The sequence below is a fragment of the Fundulus heteroclitus genome, chromosome 18, assembly GCF_011125445.2.
Source record: "Fundulus heteroclitus isolate FHET01 chromosome 18, MU-UCD_Fhet_4.1, whole genome shotgun sequence".
Classification (NCBI taxonomy): Eukaryota; Metazoa; Chordata; class Actinopteri; order Cyprinodontiformes; family Fundulidae; genus Fundulus; species Fundulus heteroclitus.
Window position 1 is genome coordinate 33,126,954 of NC_046378.1, and position 24,833 is coordinate 33,151,786.

At 40.8% G+C, this 24,833-nt stretch overlaps 1 protein-coding gene across 2 annotated transcripts in view; it reads left to right on the top strand.

Moving 5' to 3' along the window:
* The window catches only part of lhfpl6 (LHFPL tetraspan subfamily member 6), an 80,103-nt gene extending 62,379 nt beyond the window's left edge, over positions 1-17,724 (top strand). For both annotated transcript variants that reach the window (XM_021322907.2, XM_012875250.3), the window contains 2 exons: positions 10,079-10,177; positions 16,917-17,724. In XM_021322907.2, the coding sequence (XP_021178582.1) occupies positions 10,079-10,177; positions 16,917-17,035 (218 nt within the window). In that variant the 3' untranslated portion in view covers positions 17,036-17,724. The remainder of the gene's footprint in view (positions 1-10,078; positions 10,178-16,916) is intronic.
* The last annotated feature ends 7,109 nt before the right edge of the window (positions 17,725-24,833 follow it).

The following is a 24,833-nucleotide window of genomic DNA, read 5'->3' on the forward strand; positions in this document are numbered from 1 at the left end:
ATCATCTTCTCCAGAGTAGGACTATAGATGAAACATATGAATAAAATAAATAGATCCCTATACATTATGTTCCAGGGAATTTTAGTTGTGGTTCAAAATTCAGTCTGTTTTTTTAGTATAGTTGCAGAAAAAAATAAGGATTTAACATGAATATGACCAAATATTTCACTGTCGGAGTAAGCAGTTTGACCTTTTTGGAGCCAAATACCAGAGTGAAGGAGGGACATGCTTCCTGGAGACAATGGAAGCAGTCTTTGTAATCTGTCAGAAGCTGTTTGTGTCAAAGCTCTGATGTCGGCAGATATTGTTTCCTTTTTTTTTTTTTTCGCCATTTGTGTTTAAAATTCTAATTAATAACAAAGAAAAGTAGACATACTTTGAGGCCAGTAATAATTTTCTGACAGTTCTTTTAAGCGATGTGCAGCAGCAGTATAGTAAATTACTTTTTTTATTTAAAAATCAATCAGTATGGATACAATATCAATGACTAGGCTATTAGCTAAACGACACTTAATTCCTGCTATTTGTAGCTAAATACAGTTAAATGAATTGCTGTGCACATAACATGGCACACATTCTTCTCATGCTTCATATAAATCCTTTTTTTCCCCACCCACTCAAACCACCATCTCTTCCTCCTGCGTTCAAACAGAACTCCAGATATCCATCTCGCCCATGGAAAAAGGAAAAAAAAAAAGAAAAAAAAAAGAGAAAAGCTCTTCAGCTTTCCCTGGAAGCAGTGCCTACATCGCTGAAAGCCCTTCTGAAAGCGACTTTGTTGATGCGAGTCGGACAACAGACAGAATTGAAACATGATAAGAAATGTAGGCGTGCATGCTGAGCGTGTTGATGTGTGCCTCGGGTTTCAAGCGAGGGAGAGGACATGCCTCAACATGCCCAAAAGGGTTCCTCCAGCGGATGGTTCAGACACCTTCTTAAAGCTTGATGTGACACGGGGGAAACTTTGCACTGAGGTTTTAAACTTAAAAGCCTGAAAAACAGCTGACAGGGGTAGAACGATTAGGTCATTCAGACGTTAATATGTCAACAGCATCTGTCTAAATTGATCAGAATTTGCTCTTTCTCAGCGACTTTTTGATCTGCCGTCTGTTGTGAGAAACAAATAAATCCAAACTGACTAAATGACACATTGAATGACACGTGAAAGTTATTTTAGTTTGTCACAGGTCTGTGATTTTGCAAGATGATTTCCTTGACTGCTTTGATGGTCTCTCAAACCCAAAAGGGAATCTTTTACATTAATCCGGGTCACTCAAGCCCTTCCTCAACTCCAATTCCCAGGCCACCAAAAATCTGCCCCGCTTTAGCAGTCGCCTTTACCGCCCCCCCCCCCCCCCCCCCCTCCCTTTCCCTTCTTTGGCCTCTTGAATGATAACCTTGAATGGCATTGTCTCGGCGTATGAAGGAGGGTAAAGAAATTCCTGGGGTCTCAAACGAGGAGAGAGCAGGAGGGCTTGACAAAAGGCATCTGCACTCTGCAAATCAGAGAATGAGGGGGGGGCATATGAAAAGGGGGCAGTTTTTCATTCAGGTAAAAAGGTTTAAAAAGAAAATAAAGCTCAGCCCTGATAGAAGGAATCTCTTCTCCGTGTGCTTTTTTTAAACCATTCAAACCTCCCTTTCAAAACTCAGCTGAGCCATGATGATGAAATCTAAGGCAAGAATAAAGATCACTATATTAGAGCAAAACACACAGACCGGGCGTTGGATACGTGCGGCTGATTGTATCAGGTTAAGTCCATTCAACCCAACTTTCCCTCCTTCTTAGCCCATACATGAGTCTTTCATAGAGCCATTAGGCCTGCGATAGTGGTTCTGATAATGACCGAGGGTAGATCAATTGAAACTCGATCTGTGAATAAGCTGGCCTGCCCTTTTATATTCTGCGCGGCACACTGAAGCTGACCCTTTCCTCTTCCTCCTCGCCTCCTTCGCTGAACTCCATCAAGTATCAGCTGGCTGCTATAGCAACTGAGCCAAAAAAAAATTGATTATTGGCAAAAGCCATAGAGGAAAGCAAACAGTGCTCCGAGATATGTGTTGATAGACCAGTTTTTGAACTCCCCCGAAAGCTGAAGGCATATGAAACTTTTAACTCAGGTTGTGATTGATGCTACTTAAAGAAAACTGGGTCTTTTGAGTCTTTTTTTTACTTTTCAGAAAGAGTATGGTGGTGTCAGTTTTTATAATTCATCCTGTTCTGCGGTGTCATGTAGCTGCTCTGTTGCCTCTAAAAAAAAAAAAGCCCTTTATTGAATGCTCCCCCAACTATCCTCATGGCAGCTTTTTGAAATCTTGCAACAGTTTCATCATGAGACGACCATTTGCTCGGAGCAAAATTAAGTTGTTCCAGTCTGTGCTTCGGGGAAAGAAATGAAATACGCAAAAGATTCTGGCTGTCATTACTGAGAAGAATTTGTTTCAAAGGACATTTCTTTGCAGCACAAAGATATAACTCTACATGCAACATCTTGTTTGCAAATGGCAAAGTTGCTTTTACATTAAGAGTTTAATGGGGGTTTTTTTTCTTGTTACTTTCATAGTATAGTTTTGGACAAGTGTGAACCCATGCTGTACAGTACTTGCCACATTTCTTGGTCCCCCTGGTAGGGATTTGTGAAAAGCATTTTATCTTTTATTGCAGTGGCAGGATCTCACAATGAAATTTTTTTTAGAAAATCCTACATTTCATTTCAGTACATTGTGTGTTGAGTTGATTTTCCTCTCTGGTTTAGGCCATGCTTCTTTGTTTGGTTATGTAATGCTGCAGTTGTTCTTTTGTCCTTGTTTGTACGTTGCGTGTGTATGTACATGGCTGCATGGATGTATGCACAGAAGTGAAGGCAGATGTTGACCGAAGTTAAAATATAGAGATGCTGGCAAAAGGAGTTGAGGGGAAGCTGCAAATATATCCGCAAATTTGGAGAACAAGTGCAGCACCATGGCGCAGATGTAGAGCTGAAACAGTGAGCACCATGAGGCCAAACAAGGCAAAAGACCCAGCAAGCCACCTCGGTCACCCCACACACCCACAGCATTCATACAGTGCAAGCCCCCACCCCCGATGACCAAAGCTTAAATTAAAGGATCCTGCCCCCATCCAGCAATTTGCAGACTGAGTGCCACCTTGACTTCACTTCAAAGCCAAGGAGTTCTACCCCAGACAATGACTTCAATAACTATCTTCATACAATGGCAACTGAGAGCGCACTCCGTCAAGCACCCTGCAGAGACTCCAGAGTAGCCGGCCAGAAAGCCAACAACACCAGACATCTGCAATTGGATGTACTTTCTCAAGCTTCTCCAGGCCTTTGAAACAGAACAGCTAATAGATCTTCCAACATACTTAAAGTGTAACTCACCCTGATGCATAACTTCGCCCCCAACCACATTTTGAAAAATGCGACCAAAGTGGGTGGTTTCAAGAGATACAGGGCAAAGAGTGGTGATGAGTGACGGTGTAGAAGTTAAAGGTATAGCCACGTTATGTGCTTATAAAAAAAAAAAGATCAAAAACCGTTTGATCATGATAAAAGAAAGTAATATACACCAAGGCTCCATCTTGATAGTGTGTTGATGGTCCTTTTTGAGGCTAAATAGTATCCAGCACCAGGTGCGATGAGCAGATATAAACACAACTATCATAATGCCGGTTTGCTTAATAAATAAATCACTTGTAAATAATGGCGGACCAAGCCTGACCCTCTGAAATGTCTTACAGTAAAACAGCATGATCGAAGACCAACCATTATTAATTAAATACACCGATCTACGGCAACCTTAAGAGCCTTGTGTCAGAACATTTATTCACGTCAATAAACCCTGCGTTCACATTTGAGCGAATGGCGGCTTTAGCATCCGCTTTAGTGAACACCAACATTCATACTGTATTCCCAGCACTATTACAGTCTTTTCCCTCTTGGAATCATTTATTTTATTGCATTTTTTTTTTCACTGGATCTTGAATCACTCTTCATAGTTTCGCTGGGAGATGCTAATAGCCATTAGCCGCTTCCTTGCGTTATCCCCTGCTGTGCATGCGCAGTGTCGTACTTCCGTTGTTATTATAAATATACAGTAAGGGCTTTATTTACTAACAAACTGAGCAAAAACAACGTATAAAATACCAAAATAACAACTAAAACACTAACAGGACATGATAATCTTTCATAAAAACATTGTATGCAACCAGAGTGAGCTACTGACGTATAAATAAATAAAAAAAGTCAAATAATATGGCTGTGCACCTTTAAGCTTACCAGTTTCTGAGTGGTAAAGGGATGTTAGCAACATTATTGCTGACATGGGTTCAAAAATGTAATTCTTAATACTATCCATCAATGCTCCCGATGCTCGCGATTCAAACTCCTGGGTCTGACTTCCCACAGGGACAATGGGGCACACACATCTGTCTGAGATGCTTTTATACCTGAACACAGGACTATGATGACAAATGCATGTTGCCACAAGTAAGCTAAGGGTCTAGCTCAGAAACCCAAAGTGGCAGTCTGTGGGATTCTAACCCAGAACCTTTCAGCTGCTTTCAGGACTTTAAAGTTTGCAACTTTTGATGGGTTTTTGCAACCATTAAAGAAGATAAATTCCCCAAACCGTAGTTATTTGTGGCTCAAACAGCCCCAGAAATTGTCGGGTGTTCCAGCAGCTGACAAGCACACGTGAAATGAAACGCCTCCCCAAATGCCTCTTTTGTGCAAATTGTGGAGTGTTGGTGTCATCTTCTGTGAAAAGAAGGACAGGAAGTATCTCTGCACAGCAGCATGCACACATGCAGAATCAGAGCCTACAGGTAGTTGCCTCTGAGAGCTCTGCATGCTTTCAACAACTTGGCTCGCAAACATTCTGTGAAAGAATGTCTTACAGTCTTACTAATCTTTTTCCCACATCCCAGTCTGCGGCTTCCCTACCTCCAGTTTTCAATAACCCACATACTGAGTGTGGAGGATGAGATTTGGTGGATTAAACCATCTCCAGGAAAAAATAAATAAATCGAATGCATAAAAGCCGAACGACAAACGTGGGACCATGTTAGACACAGACCTGAATTACACCTCAGTGATTTGTTCATATTTTTATTCGTCTGCCCCCGCAGTGAGTTGTGCTACGCCGTGTCTTAATGGTGTCATGGTGAAATGCGAGTCCTGACATTGATTTCACCCTCTGAAATATTGCATGTTGAGAGAGATCCTATTTTAAAATAACAGTAAACAGCAACAGTTTATAGTCAGACCTGCTAGGATTTTGCCCCATGAAGGAAATTAAATTCTGTCCTTGTAACAATCCATCCATCCATTAGATCTTAGAGGTGTAAAACCTTACATTTTGTCACATCACAATCCCTCCAGCAAATCCCCAGGAGGCATCTTGATCAGAAGTCCTAACCAGCTCAACTGACTTCACTCAAGAAAGGGCAGCAGCGTTACTCCCAGAATGACGAAGCCTTGTAGATAGAGCGTTACTCTATTTATAAGGCTACTCAGGAAACTCACTTCATCTACATGGATTTCATTCTTTTGATCGTTATCCATATGTTATGACAACAAGCGTCGGAAGATAGCTCACCAATTAAATCGAAAGTTTTGCTTTTTGGCTCAAATCATTCTTCCCCCTGAGAAATTAGGGCTGACCTTACTGAGACGTGCCTAACCACGTAACTGAGGTCACACATTAACATGGATGGTTTTCATTTACTTCTTGCTGAGCGGCAGGAAGAGAGTAGGGGGTCTTGGGTGTTGGTGAATGGTATATGGTGTAACTCTGGGCACTTAAGGTGTAACTCAACCCAAAATCAAAGTTTTTACTAGCACTGAGAGTGTTGACCGATAGTGTTTGAATGTTAGCCCATGTCAGCAATGATGCTGCTAACATCATTTTAGTACTCAGAGTCTAAACTCATTCTGTCTACCACTGCCTCTCTGAATCACCGCACTGAGCCAGCGGCTTGAACTGAGACCATGCCCTTCTGGCCTCCCTCAACCTCCAGTGACGAGGGGGGTGAAAAATCCTCCACCTCAAAAGACTTTGAGGCAAAGCCACCAGATGTCTCCCTTGTCCCTCTATGTTTCAACGTATCACTTTCCCTCATCCTGACCGCAACCTGAGCCCTGGCCTTAAGTGCTCATCACCACACTTAAGGCCAAAATGCAGTAAACCATCCGATCCATCCGATATGAAAGAAAATTGCGTCATAGCTGTTAGATCTGGTCAAAGGGAATGGGCCCGGGCAGACCGCCTTGTGGTTTGCTGTAGTTGTACTGCGCAGCTACGAGCATTGGTAGACCCCTGCCTTCTTTTGGTCGGAGCTATGCAGCATTTTGATGGGAAATCAATGACTCAGACAGGAAGAGAGACACTTTGGCAAAGTAAAACAAATCCGCTTTGGGGAAAATACTAAATAAAAGATCCAAACTGAAAGGTTAAACAGAACGCAGTTTCCAGCCAGGTTTGTCACCATATAGGTCCGCCCCGGAAAACACACAGCTCAATCAGTAAAACATTTCAATAAACTGTGTATTTAGCCATGGTAGGAGCTCAAAAGTACAGATTAGAACAGATAAGGACCTTAAACAGCATCTTCTTTGAGCTTCTTCGCGCAGCAACTGCAGCTTTGCGTTTACTGCCCGGCTTGTTTTTGCTAGCAGAACTTCCGGAAGTTGCAGCACATACTCTCACGTGAATACCCGATCTTCCGAGTTCGGTGGTCCGTAGAGGGACCCTCTACACAGTCAGTAGGTGAGGGAAAAAAATCTGCACCTGTTTCAACCTTTAGCCGCATCTCTTGGAACCTCCCACTTTGGCGGTGTTTTTTTCAAAATGTGTCTGGGGGCGGGGTTATGCCTTTACATCAGGGTGAGTTACACTTTAACTATCAAAGAGATGCTCTGCAGTAAGGAGACTGAGCTGCTAGCTGTTAGCATGAGGCCATATTATCTGCCCCATGTTATCGGCTAATGCTGCATTAGTCTACAACGTCCTCCACACTATGACCAGCAGACTCTGAACACAGCATCCCCAGACCCTGTTTCTGCTCTCCAGAGATGAAGATGTTGAGGCTCTCTTTGGAGGTGAAAAGGAAGGATAGCATCAGGAATGAGTGCATCAGAGGGACAGATCTTGTTAGATGTATGTGAGATAAAGCCATAGAGGCCTGACTGCGATAGTTTGGACATGTAAAGAGGAGTAATAATGAGTACATCTGCAGAAGGATGCTGAGGCTGGAACTACCAAGCAGGAGGCTTGGAGGAAGACCAAAGAAGAGATATATGGATGGAGTAAAAGAGGATATGAACTTAGTTGGTGGGAGAGAGGAAGATGCAGAAGATAGTGTTAGATGGAGATGAATGACTTGCTGTGGAGAGCCATGAAAAAGGAAAAGCTAATGTTTTTTGTTTTTTTTTCAAAGACCAAACATTTGTTTTTATTCATTTGTGCTGCCGCAAAGGCAATCAATTTGATTATATGCTGGTTCATCTCTGCCTTGCACTTAAAAGAGAATTGTAAATTGTGTTTAATAATGATCATGAATATGTAATCACTTTGGCAAACTCCACAGTCCATACGCTTACAAATTTGAATCTTAGCACATGAAATAACACTATATACTGTAACTGAAAACATTCAAATTGTTTTTTTCACCCCATAGGACGGCGGGTGTTGGGTTCATTTGGGTAACACTGCGGCTGCTTGAACAAGGGATTAACGCGGGCCGCTTCTGTTTTACTCTTCCTGCATGCTCAGCTAAATGCTGTCATTTTTTTTTTAGGGGTGAAGCAGAGACTAATCTGAAATTCTCTTAAAGCTCTGAAGAGAAATGGGCGAGTTGTTACGTACGTGAATATCCGTGAATCCCCCCGCTGATGCTCAGCTGTAATGATAGGGACTTGGCAGAAGCCTGTTTTATATCCCCTTGCTCTAATCAGTATGCCAGAGTTACACTGAATTGATTTTCTAGCAGCACCACCACAGTCAGGCACTCTGTTTTTCTCACACAACTGCATCAGAAACACGTTGTCCTTTTGACTTTGATGGGGGGTGGCGGGGGGGAGAAAACACAGATGTCTTTTTCCACTTTTCCCACTCCACCCCAGATGTTAGCCGTTTTTTTTTTTTTCCGGCCCATCTCCATTAGCATGTGGATTAATTTCTGCTTCTTATCAAGTCTAGATGTAATAGGCAGCCTCGCATGGTAGGGCTAATCATATTGGACGGCAGCGTTTTTTTGCATTTCTTTTTTTTCCTCTCTCTTTTTTTTCCCCTCCTCAGCTGCCATCCTCACATCCCAAAACTGATAGCAGGGCAGACACATCAGAGAGGATTAGGCTAATGTGATGGAAGAGCCACCTACAAGGGGCCCCCACAGGATAATTTTAAGAGACAGTCCTTGACATTCAGGGAATAACTTGTCAAGACCTGGCTACAGGCAAATATTGAGGATATTAATCCTTAATGTAATGGCCTTGACTAGATTTTACTCTTGTCTCTGTGAGCAGCTTTAAGCACAGTCATAAGTCTCTTTAATCACTGACATAAAGCAGTCCCTCAAGGATTCTCCTGAGTTTTACAGTAATTATTGCATAGCGGGGGGAAAAAACGCTTGTGTTTTTCACTCTTGCCTGTGTGAGAAATTGCCAAGCGATTTGCATAATGTTTGCTGTTAATTTGCGCGAGTTTGATGATACGCTGGCAGAGGAGTGCTTTGTTTCCGCTGCAGTAAAAATAGGATTGGGTGTCAAATCACAATCCAAGGATTTCTTTTTTTTGGGGGGGGACAGGTTAGGGCTCCCTGTGCCCAAACCAGTATCTGACCTGGTCAAGGCATATCATGCTTGAGATTAATTCATTATAAAACTTTTATTTTTAATTAATCCTTCCTTTCCCTCTAGTTGTTTGGAAAATTATTCATGCTCCATGACCTTTTCCACATTTTGACATGTTACAATCCCAGACTGCAATGTATTTACTCTTGATTTTATGTTATAGACCAACAGAAGGGATCCCTTAACTGTATATAACTATGGGTAGAAGAGACATTTGTGGCTTCCTTTGTTATCCCTTTCCTCCGATGCCCCAAAATAAAACTCAATTACCTTCAAGAGTCATGTTATTAGTTAATATTAATTCCGACAGTTCAGGGAAAATCTTATAAAACAGTATCCCTAGCTTTAGACATCTCGTTGACCACTGTTTAATCCATCATCTGAAAAACACCGACAGCATGGCACAACCTCCAACCCTACCAAGATCTGAGAGTCTGATTAAACGGACAGGCTACAACGACATGTTGTGACTCTGGAGGAGCTGCAGGGAGCCACAGCTCAAGTGGGAGACTCACTTTACATTTTGACAGGACAACTATGCATTCAACCAATGCGGCCCTTATCGCAGCATAGCTAAAAGAAAGCCATGAGAAATCATGTGTACAGTTTTCCCCAGACCATGTTGGAGAGGCAGCAAACATATATGGTGCTCTGGTCAGACGAGCCCACTGGGTGTTGGAGAAAACCAGCACTCCACATCGTCCTGAACACAACATCCCCGTGCTGAAACAGGGTGATGGATGCATCGTGCTGCGGTGATGGTTTTCTTCATGTAAAGCTGAAACCATGTATAATTTTCCTTCCACTGTAAAGTTATGTTTTATTTTGTGTTTGGTATAAATTTGTTTAAAGTCCGACGTAAGCATGTTGAAGATTGTGGTGTGAATGTGACAAAATGTGAATCGTATTCAAGTGGCGCGAACACTTCTGCAAGACACTTTTAATCACAATGGAACAATGACGAGGAAAACACAAGATGCTTTGTAGTTTTATTAACATCAATAAAAGATTCATAAATTATGGAAACCCTGAGGGACCCATCCAAAAGAAATGGCAACCCTCCTCTGGGAGCTTAATTATGAGAGTTTGTCCTTGATACAGGTTTCCTTTTCCAAGCTGTGTTTTCTTAACCTCCAGCTATGTTTTTTATATATATTTGGGAGTCCCCTGTGATGACCTCTGTTACCGCAGCCACCTCATCGTTTTCTCATCTTCCTCTTTAGGTCTGCTCATTGGGTCGGGCTGTGCTCTCTATCCCCTGGGATGGGACAGTGAAGAAGTCCAGCAGACCTGCAGCAACAGCTCAGACCAGTTTAAACTGGGTAAGGTGCCACACATTTCATGAATTCATAAATTTGTCTTTTGTTTACTAGGTGTTTTAGCTCTTTTATTGAACAATCCAAGAAAAGGTAATGCATCGGCACTGAACAACGGCACACTGTCCCTTTCTCTCAGAAAACCGACACATGCCTCTCGTGCTGTCACATTCTGTAGAGCCATGATTTCTTGGTGTTTAAAATTCATGATATAAAGTCAGCCGATCCTCCTCTAGCTGGTGAGCTGGTGGTTACAGCTATAAATATGTGCCGAGAATAACTAGGAACTCAACTTGTGCTCTGTATGCAGCTGGCATTATCAGGTCCAACACACAGGCAGTAATACGCTTTTTTATCAGACACTTGGGAGGTAGAAAATCTTTTCATCTCACAGCTGCTGCTATATTTGATGCTAATCAAACAGTGTTGAATGTTTTACTTCATTTGAATATTTTATTAAGAACTGCAGCATCAGCAAACTTCAGAGGGGAGAGGGGGAAATTATTTAGCGTGATTTAGTTGAAAAAAGTCGGAAAATTAATTTAAAAATTTTCTCATTAGCCAGGCTGATTGGGTTGTGTTCACAGTCAACATTTTGAGCTCATTTCGCATAACTAACAAGCGGGATGTGTTTACATGGGAAATGTATGAGAATGGATTTTAGACTCATCAACAACAATAAATAAAAAAATTCAACCTTCATTATGTTCAGCTATGCTTCACCCAAAAGTTTGCCCTCCGTTTATAGTTCTGAATCAATTTAAAAAGTTTCTTAAAGGTACATAGCCATTTTAAATGCTTAGAAAAAAAAGGTTTGATCATGGAAAAATTAGTTGCTACACACTAAGCGTTCATCCTGATGGTGTTTTGATAGTCCTTTTTGAGCCTAAATAGAACCCAACAACAGGCGCGATGGGTAGATATAAAAAGATGCGGCGCCATCTACTGGCAGTACTGCAGAACTGTTAAAAGGCTAAATAGCAAATACTAAATAATGTTGGATTGGGCCTGACCCCTCCACAGTGCCTCGCAGTAAAGCAGAAGCTCTGCGTGATCAAAGACCAACTATTATTAATTAAATAAACCGATCTAGAGCAACTCTAAGAGCCTCATATCGGAACATCGTGGAGAACGAAAATTCCCATTTATAATCAGAAACAGGAACACAGCATCAAGGTAAGAAACAATCAATCGATCTATTTATGTTGTTTGTACTTAAGATTTTAGAGCCTAAAAAGAGCATTGGTATTACTGTTATCACAGTATGAATAAGTACGTTTACTCACATCAATCAACTCTGCGGTCATATCTGCTCCTCGACAGCAATAGCTTCCGCTTCAGTGAACACCATCGTTCATACTGTATTCCAGGCGCTATTCCAGTCTTTTTATATATATATATATATATATATATATATATATATATATATATATATATATATATATATATATATATATTTTTTTTTTTTTTTCCATCTTCTTTACTTTGGACCTTTCTCCATTATTTCCATTACGTCACTGAGAGATGCTAATAGCTGTAGCGGCTTCCGTGTTTCGTGTGCTTCCTGCCTAAAAGCGCAGTGTTGTAGTCTGTTGTTACTCTAAATATACACAAAGGGCTTGATTTACTAACAAATTGAGCAAAAACAAAGCATAAAACACCAAAATAACCAATCCGCCAGCAGGACGTAAAAATATTTTATAATAACTTTGTATGCAACTAAAGTGAATTACTGATATATAAATTAAAAAAAAGAAAAAATGTCCAATAACGTGGCTATGCACCTTTAAGGATATACTTTCATGACAAAGAGCATCACAAACCACAAACAGACACATTTTATGACCATCTGGTCCAGCTTTAACTTAAAAAAAGGACATTTGTATTAGATGCCAGTGTAAATGTCATTACATCCTCAGGAGTCTACTTCTGCCAAAAATAACCCACTATTAAATAAAACGTGTTAACATTCATCTGTTCCTTGCTAGTTTCTAGACATCTGACTAATTCCAAAAAATATACAATAGATTCCACTCTTGTTTCATTCATTTAACAAGAAAAGTGACAAAGATTTGTGTAAAACATTTAAAAACATTACCTTCCTTCCCAACAGCAACATGTGGAAACTAGCAGCCTCAGCAATGTGAAAGTTTGAGTTCACCACATTACATTGAGAAAGAGAACAAGATTTTTTTTTTTGGAATAATAAAGGCAGAAACCTCAATGTCCCTTTACAAAAATGTTGAAGACTAATACGCTCAAAGTCAGGAAAAAGTTAGCAAACAACTACTTAGAGCTATTGCTTTTGAAGCTACTGACTCATGGCGTGTACTTCGTTTTCAACACAAGGCTTTTACATTTGTCTTTATTTTTGTTGCGTAAATACTTACATGACATCTGCTTTAGCAATAATAAATGCTCTGGTGAAAACGGTGACCTGCCAGACTCCTCTGTTATATTTAGGTCATCCAAAATAGGCCGGCAATAATTGCATGTTTTCACCCCTGCTTCTGGGCGAGAGGCAGGACTCATCTTTCTGAAATTCAAATAAGTCACAGAAGAGAAGCCGACTTTATGCCACTGTTGGGCCGCAGGTTCTAAGGATCCAGTAAACATGTTAACCGACTCAGAACTTTTTTTTTTTCTGTTTACACACTGAAATGACTACTTCATCACCTTGCAAGTCAGCTGGCCTTTAGTCTCTTTTGCAAGCAGTCACCGATTAGTTTCGGCACCATGACGAAGATGCAGGTTAATGTTGTATTTGTGGAGAACCAAAAGGGCACATAAAATTAAAGGTCAGCTGATTAGGGATTGCTCGCCTGTGATTGGTTAGCACTAATTCTAAAGCAAGCCTGTGTATTTAGTAAGGGAACAAGCTGTTTTCCACCATTCGGTACACAACATCATAGATGACATATAAGCACTCAGAGTTCGCTGTGAGATATTATGTTGGTTAAGTCAGTATTACTGTAAATTGCACCCCAACCTACGTCTTTCCCTTTTCATGTTCCTCCACATGGGTACCACGAAAGCCACGTCTAAGAACATGATTCAATTGATTTATTTTGTGGCAGTTTACACAAACTGCCATGAGACCACATTCTTTTGTCAGTAATTGTTATGACAAATTACCCAGAACAGCTGGATGAAAGATCAGTGAACACTGTGTCCTTTAACAAGACAAAAAGCACCAATTATCTTGGTTCTTTTACAGTTTTGTAGCTTTCAAAGACGGCGAACACTGCAGAAAAATAACAGGTTCTCTCAGGCAAATTATGGTGTGCTACGGTTAACAGCTGTCAATGTGTCTCTAGTTAGGTTTGACAGGATTTATATAGATCCATATACAGGATCTATGTCTATAGCTCCGTGTTATTCAGAGGAATCCAGTCATAAAAGATTCACCTTCCCATATGCATCAATGAGATTTCAGAGCACGTCAACAGAAGTAATTTTGTTGGGTATCCAGTTCTCATTTTGTGATTTCCTCTTTGAAAGAGCGGACTCTTTGAGCATTATTGTTAACAAGCATGCTTGCATCAGTGTGTCATTAGCTGCTCCAGGCAAATTAATTTATTTCTTGTTTTAGACTCTAGCTGTAGCTCTCATTAGCACCATGACAGGCTGGTGATTCTTTTTCTTTTTCCTTTTTTTTTTTTTTTCTTTTTGTCCCATGCGAGCGGCAGATTTAGCACAAATCTTCACACAAATTAATTCCTCTTTCTCATTTATTAATCATGAGGAGCGCAGTCGACAGCTCTGAATTCCTTTGGAGATCACAAACACTGGATGTGTGTTCAGTCCGAAGATCTGAACGCAAAGAAGCATAACAAATTCCACTTACTGTTCTGACCACACAGGGTATTTTGTAAATGAAGTATTCCCGCTTTGTAAACACAAAAAATACGGTTACCCTAGCTATTTATGAAAAATGGCCATTATTTCTCATTAAGTGTGACACTGAAGCAAATGTAATTGTGCAATTTGCAGGAAAATGAGGCTTTGTGAAACATGTCTTTCTACTTTTGACCTTTGAAAGATTTGATTTCTCCCACTGAGAACACAGTTGACGGTGTGTTCTTTCATGCAACACTTACTATTTACATCCATAACAGACTCCAGAATGTGGCGATAGTTTAAAAAAGCAGCTGCTGTTGACTCCAGGGCTTTGTTGGATGTACATTGTTAATAAAACAGTCGCGAAAGCTGTGACATCCAGCAAGAATGTTATTTTATGTTGGTGCCGTTCGGCGAATCTTTCCACCCGTGACAAGTCATTAAATATTCATGAACTGAGGCGACATTACACCATGTGATTCTGTGAGCTAGTGAAAAAAGTGACAACAAGAAGCTTAAACGAATGGGAATTTTCTAATTTAAGAAACCAAGTAAAAACACTTAAAGGAGCCATAAGCTTAATTTCATTAATTTAGATAGAAAGAACAAAAAAAATCGGATAATTTCTTATAGACTTTTTTCTTATGATCTTTCTTGTAGTCATAGAAAATACAGCTGTGTATACGTCTGTGCATCCTCTATTTTAAATACCCCTACAATACTTAAAATAGCTAAATTTGAATCTTCTTCACTCAGTAACAGTGAAGCGTCGTTATCAGCATGACCTGGACCCTCGAAGATACGTTTACTGACCAGAAAGGATTCAGTTTTGGAAATCACGAATCAGAGCTGTTTAAAATGAAAAATGTTCGTTTCCGGTTGTCAGCCAACTTCTTGAAACATCTGGAGTTAATCATGAAATTATTGGGTATCGTTTGTCATTCGTGCATGCAACAATTTTATTGGTAGAAAGAACGCTCCCTTTCATAGAAGGATTAACCAAAACATCCCTCGCAGCAACGCGGGACTGTTGAGTCTGCATCGGTGGATGAATCTGTAGTCTTAGATCTTGGTCTAGCGCAACAAATGTGTCAACGTCAGGCCAGATGTTGGTATCAAGTGTTGGATCTGTCCGAGCTGCAACGATTACAAAAGATCAAAAGTCCTTTTTTTTTTTTTTTAAACCTGTCGTACCATTGGTCGGGCTTTCAGAAACATTCTTACCAGTCCATTGCGCTCATTTGTCACATAGCAGACTGTTTGTGAATGAGGTTAAACTAAGCCATTACATTTGTTTTAACGATTCTCACAAGCAGAGGGGAAATATAGGAGCAGCCTGAACAAAAATGTCAAGCATCTGGCTTCCTTCACTTTACAGTCGGGTTAGCAGAACTTGAGAGACACCAGGGCACAGAGCAGAGCCTTTCCAGGATGGCTAGTCCAGTTAGCAGTTCTCTGGAGACACCAGGACACAGAGCAGAACATCTCCAGGAACAAACAGTGAACTCACAGTCTTTACAGTGACTGACAGGACTAACCTTAACAACAGGAGCAAAACAAAGCTTCCAAGGCAAAACGGGGACTGGCATGGAGAGGTGTGGAATGATGACGGCCCAGTGCTGAACTGAAGGCAGAGGGAGGTTTAAATAGAGCACTTCACAGGTGGAACAAGGGTCTGGCTAATTGACTGGTAAATGATTATCAGGTGTGACTGACTGCTGAGGAGGTGAGGTGAAAATTGACAGAAAATAACTGATGACTGAAAACTAACAATAAATAAAGTCAAACCTAACCCAAAAGAGATGAAAAAATGAAAGTAACAGAAAAACAAAGCCAAACCAAAACTCAACCATGACAGGATAAGATAAGATAAGATAGGCTTTATTGATCTCACATTGGAGAAATTCACATGTCACATCGGCTCAGTAAATATTTCTAAAAGAAGCAAAGGATCTTTTAAACCGGTCCTCTTGTAGAGTATTTAAGCCCTTTTTCAAATGTTCTAACATTGTCAAAATTGACTAAGTGGTCTTTAGGTTAAGCAGTAATCAATTCTAAAAAATATTAATCGATTTCTTTTTTAGCAATGAAATGTCCAAAGGCACAGTTGCTAAAAAATACAAAAAATATAATTAAATAATTAGTTCACAGACTACTATTGTTGCTGTCTTTTTCCCTGAATGCTCTTTTGAAGACCCAAAAATCTCTATCCCAGTGTTAGCTAACAATTATTATGGTTCCTGGGATGATAGACTTAACGAGCCCGTGATAATATCCTGCACACAAGCTCAGCATAAACCGCAACATGTATTTAAATAATCACAGGAGGGAATGAAGAGCCGCTTCGCATTGTAACAGCGTTTTCAGTTCAACAACAGCAGCTCGACTGCTGTGGCAACAACAGCAGGACCAACTTGTTGTGCAGCTTCCACGTTTTGTTGTATTGAAATCTCTCTGGCGGAGGTAGTCTTAAATGGAGAGTCCTGTTACATCATAATAAAAGGTGCAGACTCTGCATGTCTGACGTGCGCATTTCAGTGGGGTTCTGGGCTTGGCACGTCTGTAATACATGAACGGAAAAAAAATAACTGTGTTATCTACGGTTCCAACAAGCCTTTGAAATATGAGAAAAAATTGTGTAACCAGAGGCAGATTAAAGTCTCTCGTTGCATCAAATTCTGTTGTGCCAGAGTTTATTTTTTTTCTCTCAATCTGACTTTTTTCCTGCTAGAGTTGTAAAACTTTTGGAAGTTTTTTTTTTTTTTTTTTTTAATCAACCTACAGATAAGAAAAATTTTCTTAGACATCTGACATTGAATAAGTTACCCAACTTCATAAGCAGCTGAAATCAAGACTGGGGGGAAAAAAAAAAAAAAGTTCTTTAATCTTCTGCTTTGCTCCGCAGGTTCCTGTCAGATCGGCTGGGCGTACTACTGCACGGGCGCCGGCGCGGCCACCGCCATGCTCCTCTGCACCTGGCTCTCCTGCTTTGCCGGGAAGAAGCAGAAGCATTACCCGTATTGACCAGCGAATCGGAGACAAAAGGGACAGGCTGAGACCTCGGGCGGTACGACTAAAAGGGAGGGCCCTCCGACTGCGTGGACTCAGACTAGTACAGCACACCAGGCGCCAAAGACGGCAAGCCGTTTCGGTGCTCTGCACAATCCTCGGGACGCGTCTCCGCTGACGACTGCAGAGACTGTTTCATAATGCAGCACACACACACGGCTCTGAAAAGTTCTCGTAAAAAGATGTTCCTAAATGACAGATGTATGGACCAAGATTATTAGTAAAGTTGTTACATTCTGTTTTTCTTTTATTTCTTTGATCGATATCTCCCACGGGCATCAATGTTCATGTGATTGTGTGGCCTGTAAAGAGCAGAAAATATATTCCCTTATTATTCCCAGAGTGTTCCCATGTCCTATGTGTCTCCCATTCTTGCCTTAAACAACCTGAAATGCAATAATACCTGTGATAATGTAAAGCAGTCCAGAAAACTGGCCGCCCGCCTCCTCGGCTCAGCCTTCTTTTTTTTTTTTTCAGATTTCACAGATTTAAGCAGAGTTTATTTAACACGTTCATAAGATATACAATGTGTACTGTATTGTATTTTATCACGTTATCACGTGTTTTGTATTCACTCTCAGATTATTCTTGGTCATGCTTTTTTTGTTTTTGTAAATACATGTTTAATTAAATCCTGCTTTCAAGCGTGTTTTTCATCCATCCAACAGCGACGAAAGCTCGCCCCGCAGCAAAATGGGGAAGACCTTCGCATTCCTAAAAAGCCTTTCCCACGACTTCCTTATCTCAGGAGCATTTGCTCCACATGGGAGCCCTGTGAATGTAACTTTGGCCTGTTATTGATGAGCTAAATCTCATGACCTCTAGTCAGAGTATTTGCCTTTTTGATCAGGTTTCTCGACTTTAAAGCCCCAAAGCGGTCCAGACAAAGCCGGAGATGTAATCGCACCCTGGGAAATTGAGGGGCTCCGCTTCCAGCAGCCTAGCGGCTTAATGTCAGGGGGTATCTCACAGCTACTGAACCCGCCTGCATGGTGGGAATGACAATAATGATAAGGTTATGTGTCATTAGAGAAGCGAGCTGCACCTAGCTTTTCACTTTCTATTTTCAGCCATTTATTCCCCCGCGAGTTTCCCTCCCTTTGATTAACAAACGCCGAATCCACTGCGCATATGTGCACAAAGTCAGCTCATTTACAACGCAACTGTTCTCCACGTATTTGGCCCTCATTAGCGGTTCCATTTTCTCACAATGCTCAGCATCCAGCAGATAATGGAAACGCACACCCCTCCCCTCCGTTTCTGACTTAAGAAATATCTCTTGGTGCACGCTCTGATGTTTAATATGTTAGCACAGCTCCTCTGCATTCCGCTTCCTTCTCTTTCTCTCTCTCTGATCTACGACGCTGATTGATATCAGCAGCGATTGTTGCAGCGAGTCAACCAGCTGAGGCAGACATATTGGGGTAAAGTCGGAGCGCTTGCTCCTTGATGCCGACACCCCACGCCTCCGACTGCCAGGGTGCACCCCTTCGATGTGGGAACTTGGCAGCTGATTGTCTTAAAAAATGCAAAATGTGTGCAAACTGGAAAGTACAGCTGCTCTCGTGCAGCAACATCAGAGCTCCTTTGGAAGTGACATGAATGGAGGCTGACAAGAGAATCTGCTCACGGTGGGGAGAATGATTTGATTATGTAATGAGAACCACACATTGATTGCATTCACAGATCGACCAGAAGATCTTTTTTTTTTTTTTTTTTTTAAACAATTGCTGAAAATTTTTGAATCAGGCGTTTGATTTTAAAAAAGGCATCAAATTTAACCTTGTCTCAGTTGGGAATCATTTAAAGATGGACCTTCATCACAGACAAATCACAAGCTCCTCATGCCTGTAATGCTATTTTCTATTTTATAAAGGTTTGCTGATTTAAAGTGAATCCTAGATAAGATTTATTTATTTTTTTGTTTCCTTGATTCAATACGTTTCCAACTTTACTTGCTTTACAGTTTTTTTTCATGTCTGTTTAGAAAGACAACTATGACAAATAAACTGAGTCATCATCCTACCAAAGTCTTACTGTTCAAAAAAGACAAGGAACTTTCTGCTCTCTCTTGTGTTACACAGTAGTTGAAGAGAGAATTAATTAGCTCTACAAAAGCTTACATTTTAAATCAGAATCAGTCAGACATACTTTAATAAATAAAAGAGCTGTATTGTCAGAGTGCTCTGTTTAGTGCTTTGCAAAAAGCATACGGGCTTTCTTTTTTCTAAGAGGTTTGCTTCAGATGAGCAAAAATTTCATAGGATCTATTTAAGTGGTCCTGAGTGAAGGTTAAGATATGTTATCGTCTAAATATATTCCAAGCTTCCAGTTAAAGGAGAGGCTTGGCATTCATACACAATGTGCTTCAAAGTGCTTTAAAGACAAATGGGTAAAGGAAATTACATTGAAGACAAGAAATACATTGACAGTACGCTCTCTCGAAAAACACTAATAGAAAGTGTAAACGTACATAGAAATTCAAATGCAAATTCAAAACAAATAACTAAAGCATGAAAAACGGAGAGAGCTGCAGTACACGTTAACGTTTTCGATCATGTATTATAGTAGCCAAGTACTTCTGCGTCTCAGGTTTTTAAGAGAGTGACGTCTGAAGCTGAGGAGCATACAAACTAAATGCTACCTGCCATTTGTTTCATTTTGGTCCTGGGAGCACTGTGGTTGTACATGTTCTGACAGCTCTGTAAAACATTTAGGCCATTCCATCCAGTATAGATCAGCACAATATAGAAAGATGTCAGTTTACAGAACAGAAAGCTAGTTTTCTGATTGCAACACTGGATTACCTGCAGCTGTCCGACTGATTCACATTCAGATTGAGATCTCTATTCATGTCCCAACGGGTGGTTAATTTTACACAAGTTACTATACATAAAAACAAAGCAGCATTTAACCAGAGGGCATTGCACCTAATGCAACTGATGCAACCAATGGAAGGGTTAAAAAAACAAAAAAGTGTCTATCAAAAGCACATAAAGTGTTGATAACCCTGTAAAATGAACTGTGAATCTATCAATAAACGAGTAATAATTCACAATAATTAACATTAAATCCATCAGTTCTTTGAGAAATCACAGTAGCTAACAATTCATGAAAACACATTTGCCATCGGTAGAGAAACAGCAGATTCTCAGCCTTAACTCCAACCAGAGAGCACTGGGAATAAATGAATCTTTGTACATGATGCTCTGAACAGAAGGCATCCTGAACCGAGACCCAGAGGGTAAAAGCTGAAGCTCAGAGTGTGTGTGTGGGGGGGGGGGGGGGGGGGGAGTACTGACAGACAGGCTGGAGTTAGCTTTTTTTTCAGGTTGCAGTGTTTGTGCAGGTCAGGGAGGCTGCTTTGCTGAGCACTTATCAATTAGCTGCTGACATTCACCATTTTTGATAGCTTTTAATTGGTTTGATGGAGAGCGCTAAACTACAATCTAACCCACTGAAATGAAATCACGCAGTAGTCTTTTTGTTTCCACTTTTGCTAATGCTGTTAGGATGGTAGTACGCTGGTTTGGTAATAGACTTTTTCCTAATTGTTCAAATTTAAATCGGAGTCCAGAGTAATCTAGGTCTATTGAACGCCTTTTTAGCATTTAGCCCCTTTATTCAGTTTTGTGTTGATCTCTAACATTCCAGAAATGATCGCTTCGGTCATTTTTGTATTAAGTTGGAGGAAATTTTGAGATATTTACTCGTTATTGTTATGCATATTATCCTTGTATGGTACTGTGGTCATGTGGTGAGGCATCAGCAGACATATAAGAGGTGCGCTATGTTTGATGTCTCACTGATAACATGCATGCTATATAAAACCTCAACTAACGCAGTTTCAGTAAAATGTTAAATCTGACTGGATTCATTTGATCTATTATTTAGATTTTTCATAAACTTCCTTTTTAATCGTCTTTACCAAAGTGCTGAGTACAAAGTGGGTTGTAATTACTTATTCTTCCAGCAGTCAGGTTTGACTCCTATTAAGTTGATTTGGTCTGTAGTTTTCAGAGCCTGGGGAAAATGTGCTGACAGACAAGATTAAAAATGGGTTGTTGAGAGTTTCTGAAATAAGGTTCTGTTTGAAGCTTATAAGCAGGTAACATCTTTCCTGCAAGCATTAGGGGGAAGCTTTGGCCTTGACTAAATCAAAGTTTGACTGTTTTTAACTTGAGTTTTAAAAACACTTATCTAAACATTTAAACCATTGCAAGTTTATTTTGGAGGAAATGGATGTAGGGAATGGTGTGTAACCAATAATCTTCCTGTGTTACACGGAAGCAAAGCATGGACTGCCTTTTCTAGTCAGAATGCATGATTCGTGTAAAGGTAAATCAGTTTAAAACCAGTAAAAAGTTGTTTGACTGATTGCTAATTTTGTTGTTTTACAGAGGGAGATCATTGGTGACAAATTTGAAGGGTCAGAAATTAGGGTTTGGATAAAAACACAATTTTTCTGGGGCTAAAACTGCTTTAAGATGGTAAAATTCTGCTTTGATCGTGGCCAATCCTATTAGTTTTAGCCTCTGTTACCAACTAATCTTCTACTCAATAAACAAACTAAGACTTATCTGATGCAGGGAAGATTTTTTTCCCCCATATTCTTTTAATTTAAATCTAAACATGTCCTTTAAATCGTCTTCTGGAAACACCTTGATGATGCAACTGTGATGATTTTTTTTTTTACCTACTAGAAAGCAGAAAGGATCAAAAAGAACAAAAATGTTGGAAACCTACAGAAATCCCTGAAGCATGCAGACCTTATCTTTTCTAACCAAAAAGACTGCTCCTGACTTGGAACCTTAGAGAAAACACCACATTTTGTCAATTCCTGAATGGGGTTTATTTTTCTGACTAATAACCTCCTTAAAAATCATCTTGATAGTGCAGAAATAAAAATGTTTGCCTGTACAATCTGTGACACTTTTTGTAGATGTAGCCCAAAGAGAGAAGAACAGTTTCTACTTTTAGGATAGACTACAAATTACAGCTGAAATCCTGGTTCTTTGCTCATGTAGAAATGATGTTATTTACCACTATTTAAAACCCATCTTCATTTTTTTGCTACAGAAAGTCCCTTGAGGGTTTTGCTTCGTTCTGCTTTTCTCGTTTTCTTCCAGGTAGAAAGAGTGAACATCAAACGGGCTTAAAAAACAGCAAATCCCCAAAGGCACACTTTGAAAGACCTTCAAACACCCAAAGATACTGTATCTGAAGACCAAAAGTCAAGAAAGTTTGTTTCCTTTCATGAGAAATCTAAAAGAGAAGCAACACAGCTCGAGACTTTTGTGTGCAGGACTATAATTACGTGTTTGCTAGTGTTTTGCCTTGTTTTACTTCGTCGGTTCTGAAATTACTTTTGGAGAGATGATCTTTTGCAGCTGAACTGAAAAAAAAAATCTATTTAAATTGATTCTTTTTAATGAATATTTTCCCCTGATGGTACTCTGCTGCTCTTAAAAGCATATCTGCTCAAAAGGAAACGTTGAGCTATTAATGCTTAGATCTATTAAACATTGCAAAGTGAATATTAGAGTAGAACAGTAACCATTGAGAGCTTAAATAATTTGTGTTATTGTACTTCCAGCATTCATTTATCTGTCTCTGTAATGTGGGCTTTAACTAGATTGAACAGGTATCTGCCTCATAGCAGTCAAATCTGACTCGTCTGTTGAGTCATATAGTACTTAAGCTCAATTCAAATGGCTAAGCTGACTTTTGTTCTGTACTGGCTAAAATAAATACGGGGGAAATGAAACGAACATCCCCGGGCGAGTTATTTACATATAAACTGACTGAAGGTACAGCGAGTGGCTCGTGCACAGCAAACTGAATCACAGTAAATGAAACTTGGGGGGGAAAAAAAGAGATAAAATCTTCAAGCCTACAATAAATTTGTAATTTAAACCCTTTTAGGCCTTGTTTTGGTTTTTTTTATTATCACAACACAAAATTACAATGAGAATCACTCAACAGCCACTGCGAAATAAAATGAGCATCCTCAAGCCTTCTTCTTGTCACTGCGTGGAGTGAATAAACTACATGAAGGTCCTTAAACCATTCAGGAGTTCTTATGCTATCATTGATCCTATCTTCTGTCTATTTCAAAATAGGAAAGTCTTTTGTCACCTGATGGTCTGACACTTGAAGACTGAATTAACCTAAAGAGACAGACAAACAAATCTGAATGATAAAGATACTAACACTAACACCACTTTAAAGTCGCCATTCAAATATATGTATGTAAACCAAATAAAAGTATTTGCCCTACCGAGGGTTTATCGTGACTCTAGAAGCTTGGGAAAGGGTTGATGATGATGATGAACTCACAGTCTCTCGGTTTGGCTGACGGGGCCACCCTGGCACCAACGCTTCTTTAAACTGAGCAGAAGGTTGTTTTAAGACAGTTGTTGGTTGGATGTCTTGGTGGTTTCTTAATACAGATTAGGAAGTGAATATTACAGGGCAAAATGCTTAATAAATGTTCATTGGTGGCGCTGTAAACATATGTGAGGTGGGGCAGGGAAAATCGGAACCCGGCCTAGCCTCACAGAACAAAAAGATGAACATGGCCCAGTTGGGGAAAGCGTCTTGATGGGTTCAATGGTTCTTTCTTCTTCTGTCTTGAGTTGGAATCCAGCTCTACTCCTCCTGAGCGAGCCTCCGGGAGACGACTCGTCAGGATGCACTGTTGTACAGAGGTGGACTTAATGTAACAAAAAAGCTATGCCATGTTAGGCAGCTAACAAAAAAAATTGGATCAATGATTATTTTTCAAAAAGGCTTTCTTTAGAGACCAAAAATGTCAACAAGCCATCATCATTATACCAGCTGTTGTAAAAATTTGTTTGTTTACAAACTCAGTGTCAAACAGCCTATTATTAGGGTAGCAGGGATAGTGTACGTCAGCGGCCCTCGAACTGGGGTCCCCGGACCCCCGGGGGTCCGTGAACCACAGGTTGGGGGTCCGTGAAGCGCATGTTGTTGGGCCTGAGGAGGCATGAGGATGCGTTGGGGTTGAGCTAAATAACACAATGGACAAATATTTAACTCTGTCCACTTCATCATATAAGGTAAAACCAAAATCAGCTAAAATTAGGAAGTAGGACAACAGTTACCTGGTGGTGAGTTGGCTCCGATGGCGGGGGAGGAAGCCGGTCCGACCGGGCAGGCCCAAACGCACTGTGAGGGTTTGCTGGGAACGTCTGGCGGAGTCCCCTGTGAGGCGGAGCTTTAACTCCTACCTCCGGGAGAACTTTAAACACGTCCCGAGGGAGGCGGGGACATTGAGTCTGAATGGACCATGTTCCACGCCTCTATTGCTGAGGCGGCTAGTCGGAGCTGTGGCCGCAAGGTTGTCGGTGCATGTCGTGGCGGCAACCCTCGAACCCGCTGGTGGACACCAGTGGTGAGGGAAGCCGTCAAGCTGAAGAAGGAGTCCTATCGAGCTTTTTTTGGCCTGTGGGACTCCGGAAGCAGCTGATGTGTACCGGCAGTCGAAGCGGCAGGCGGCTCGGCTGGTCGCCGAGGCAAAAACTCGGGCGTGGGAAGAGTTCGGAGAGGCCATGGAGAAAGACTTCCCTACGGCTTCGAAGCGATTCTGGTCCACCATCCGCGTCTCAGGAGGGGGAAGCAGTGCAGTACCAACACTGTTTACAGTGGGGGTGTGTGCTGCTGACCTCGACTCGGGACGTCGTGGCGTCGGTGGGCGGAATACTTCGAAGACCTCCTTAATCACCAACCA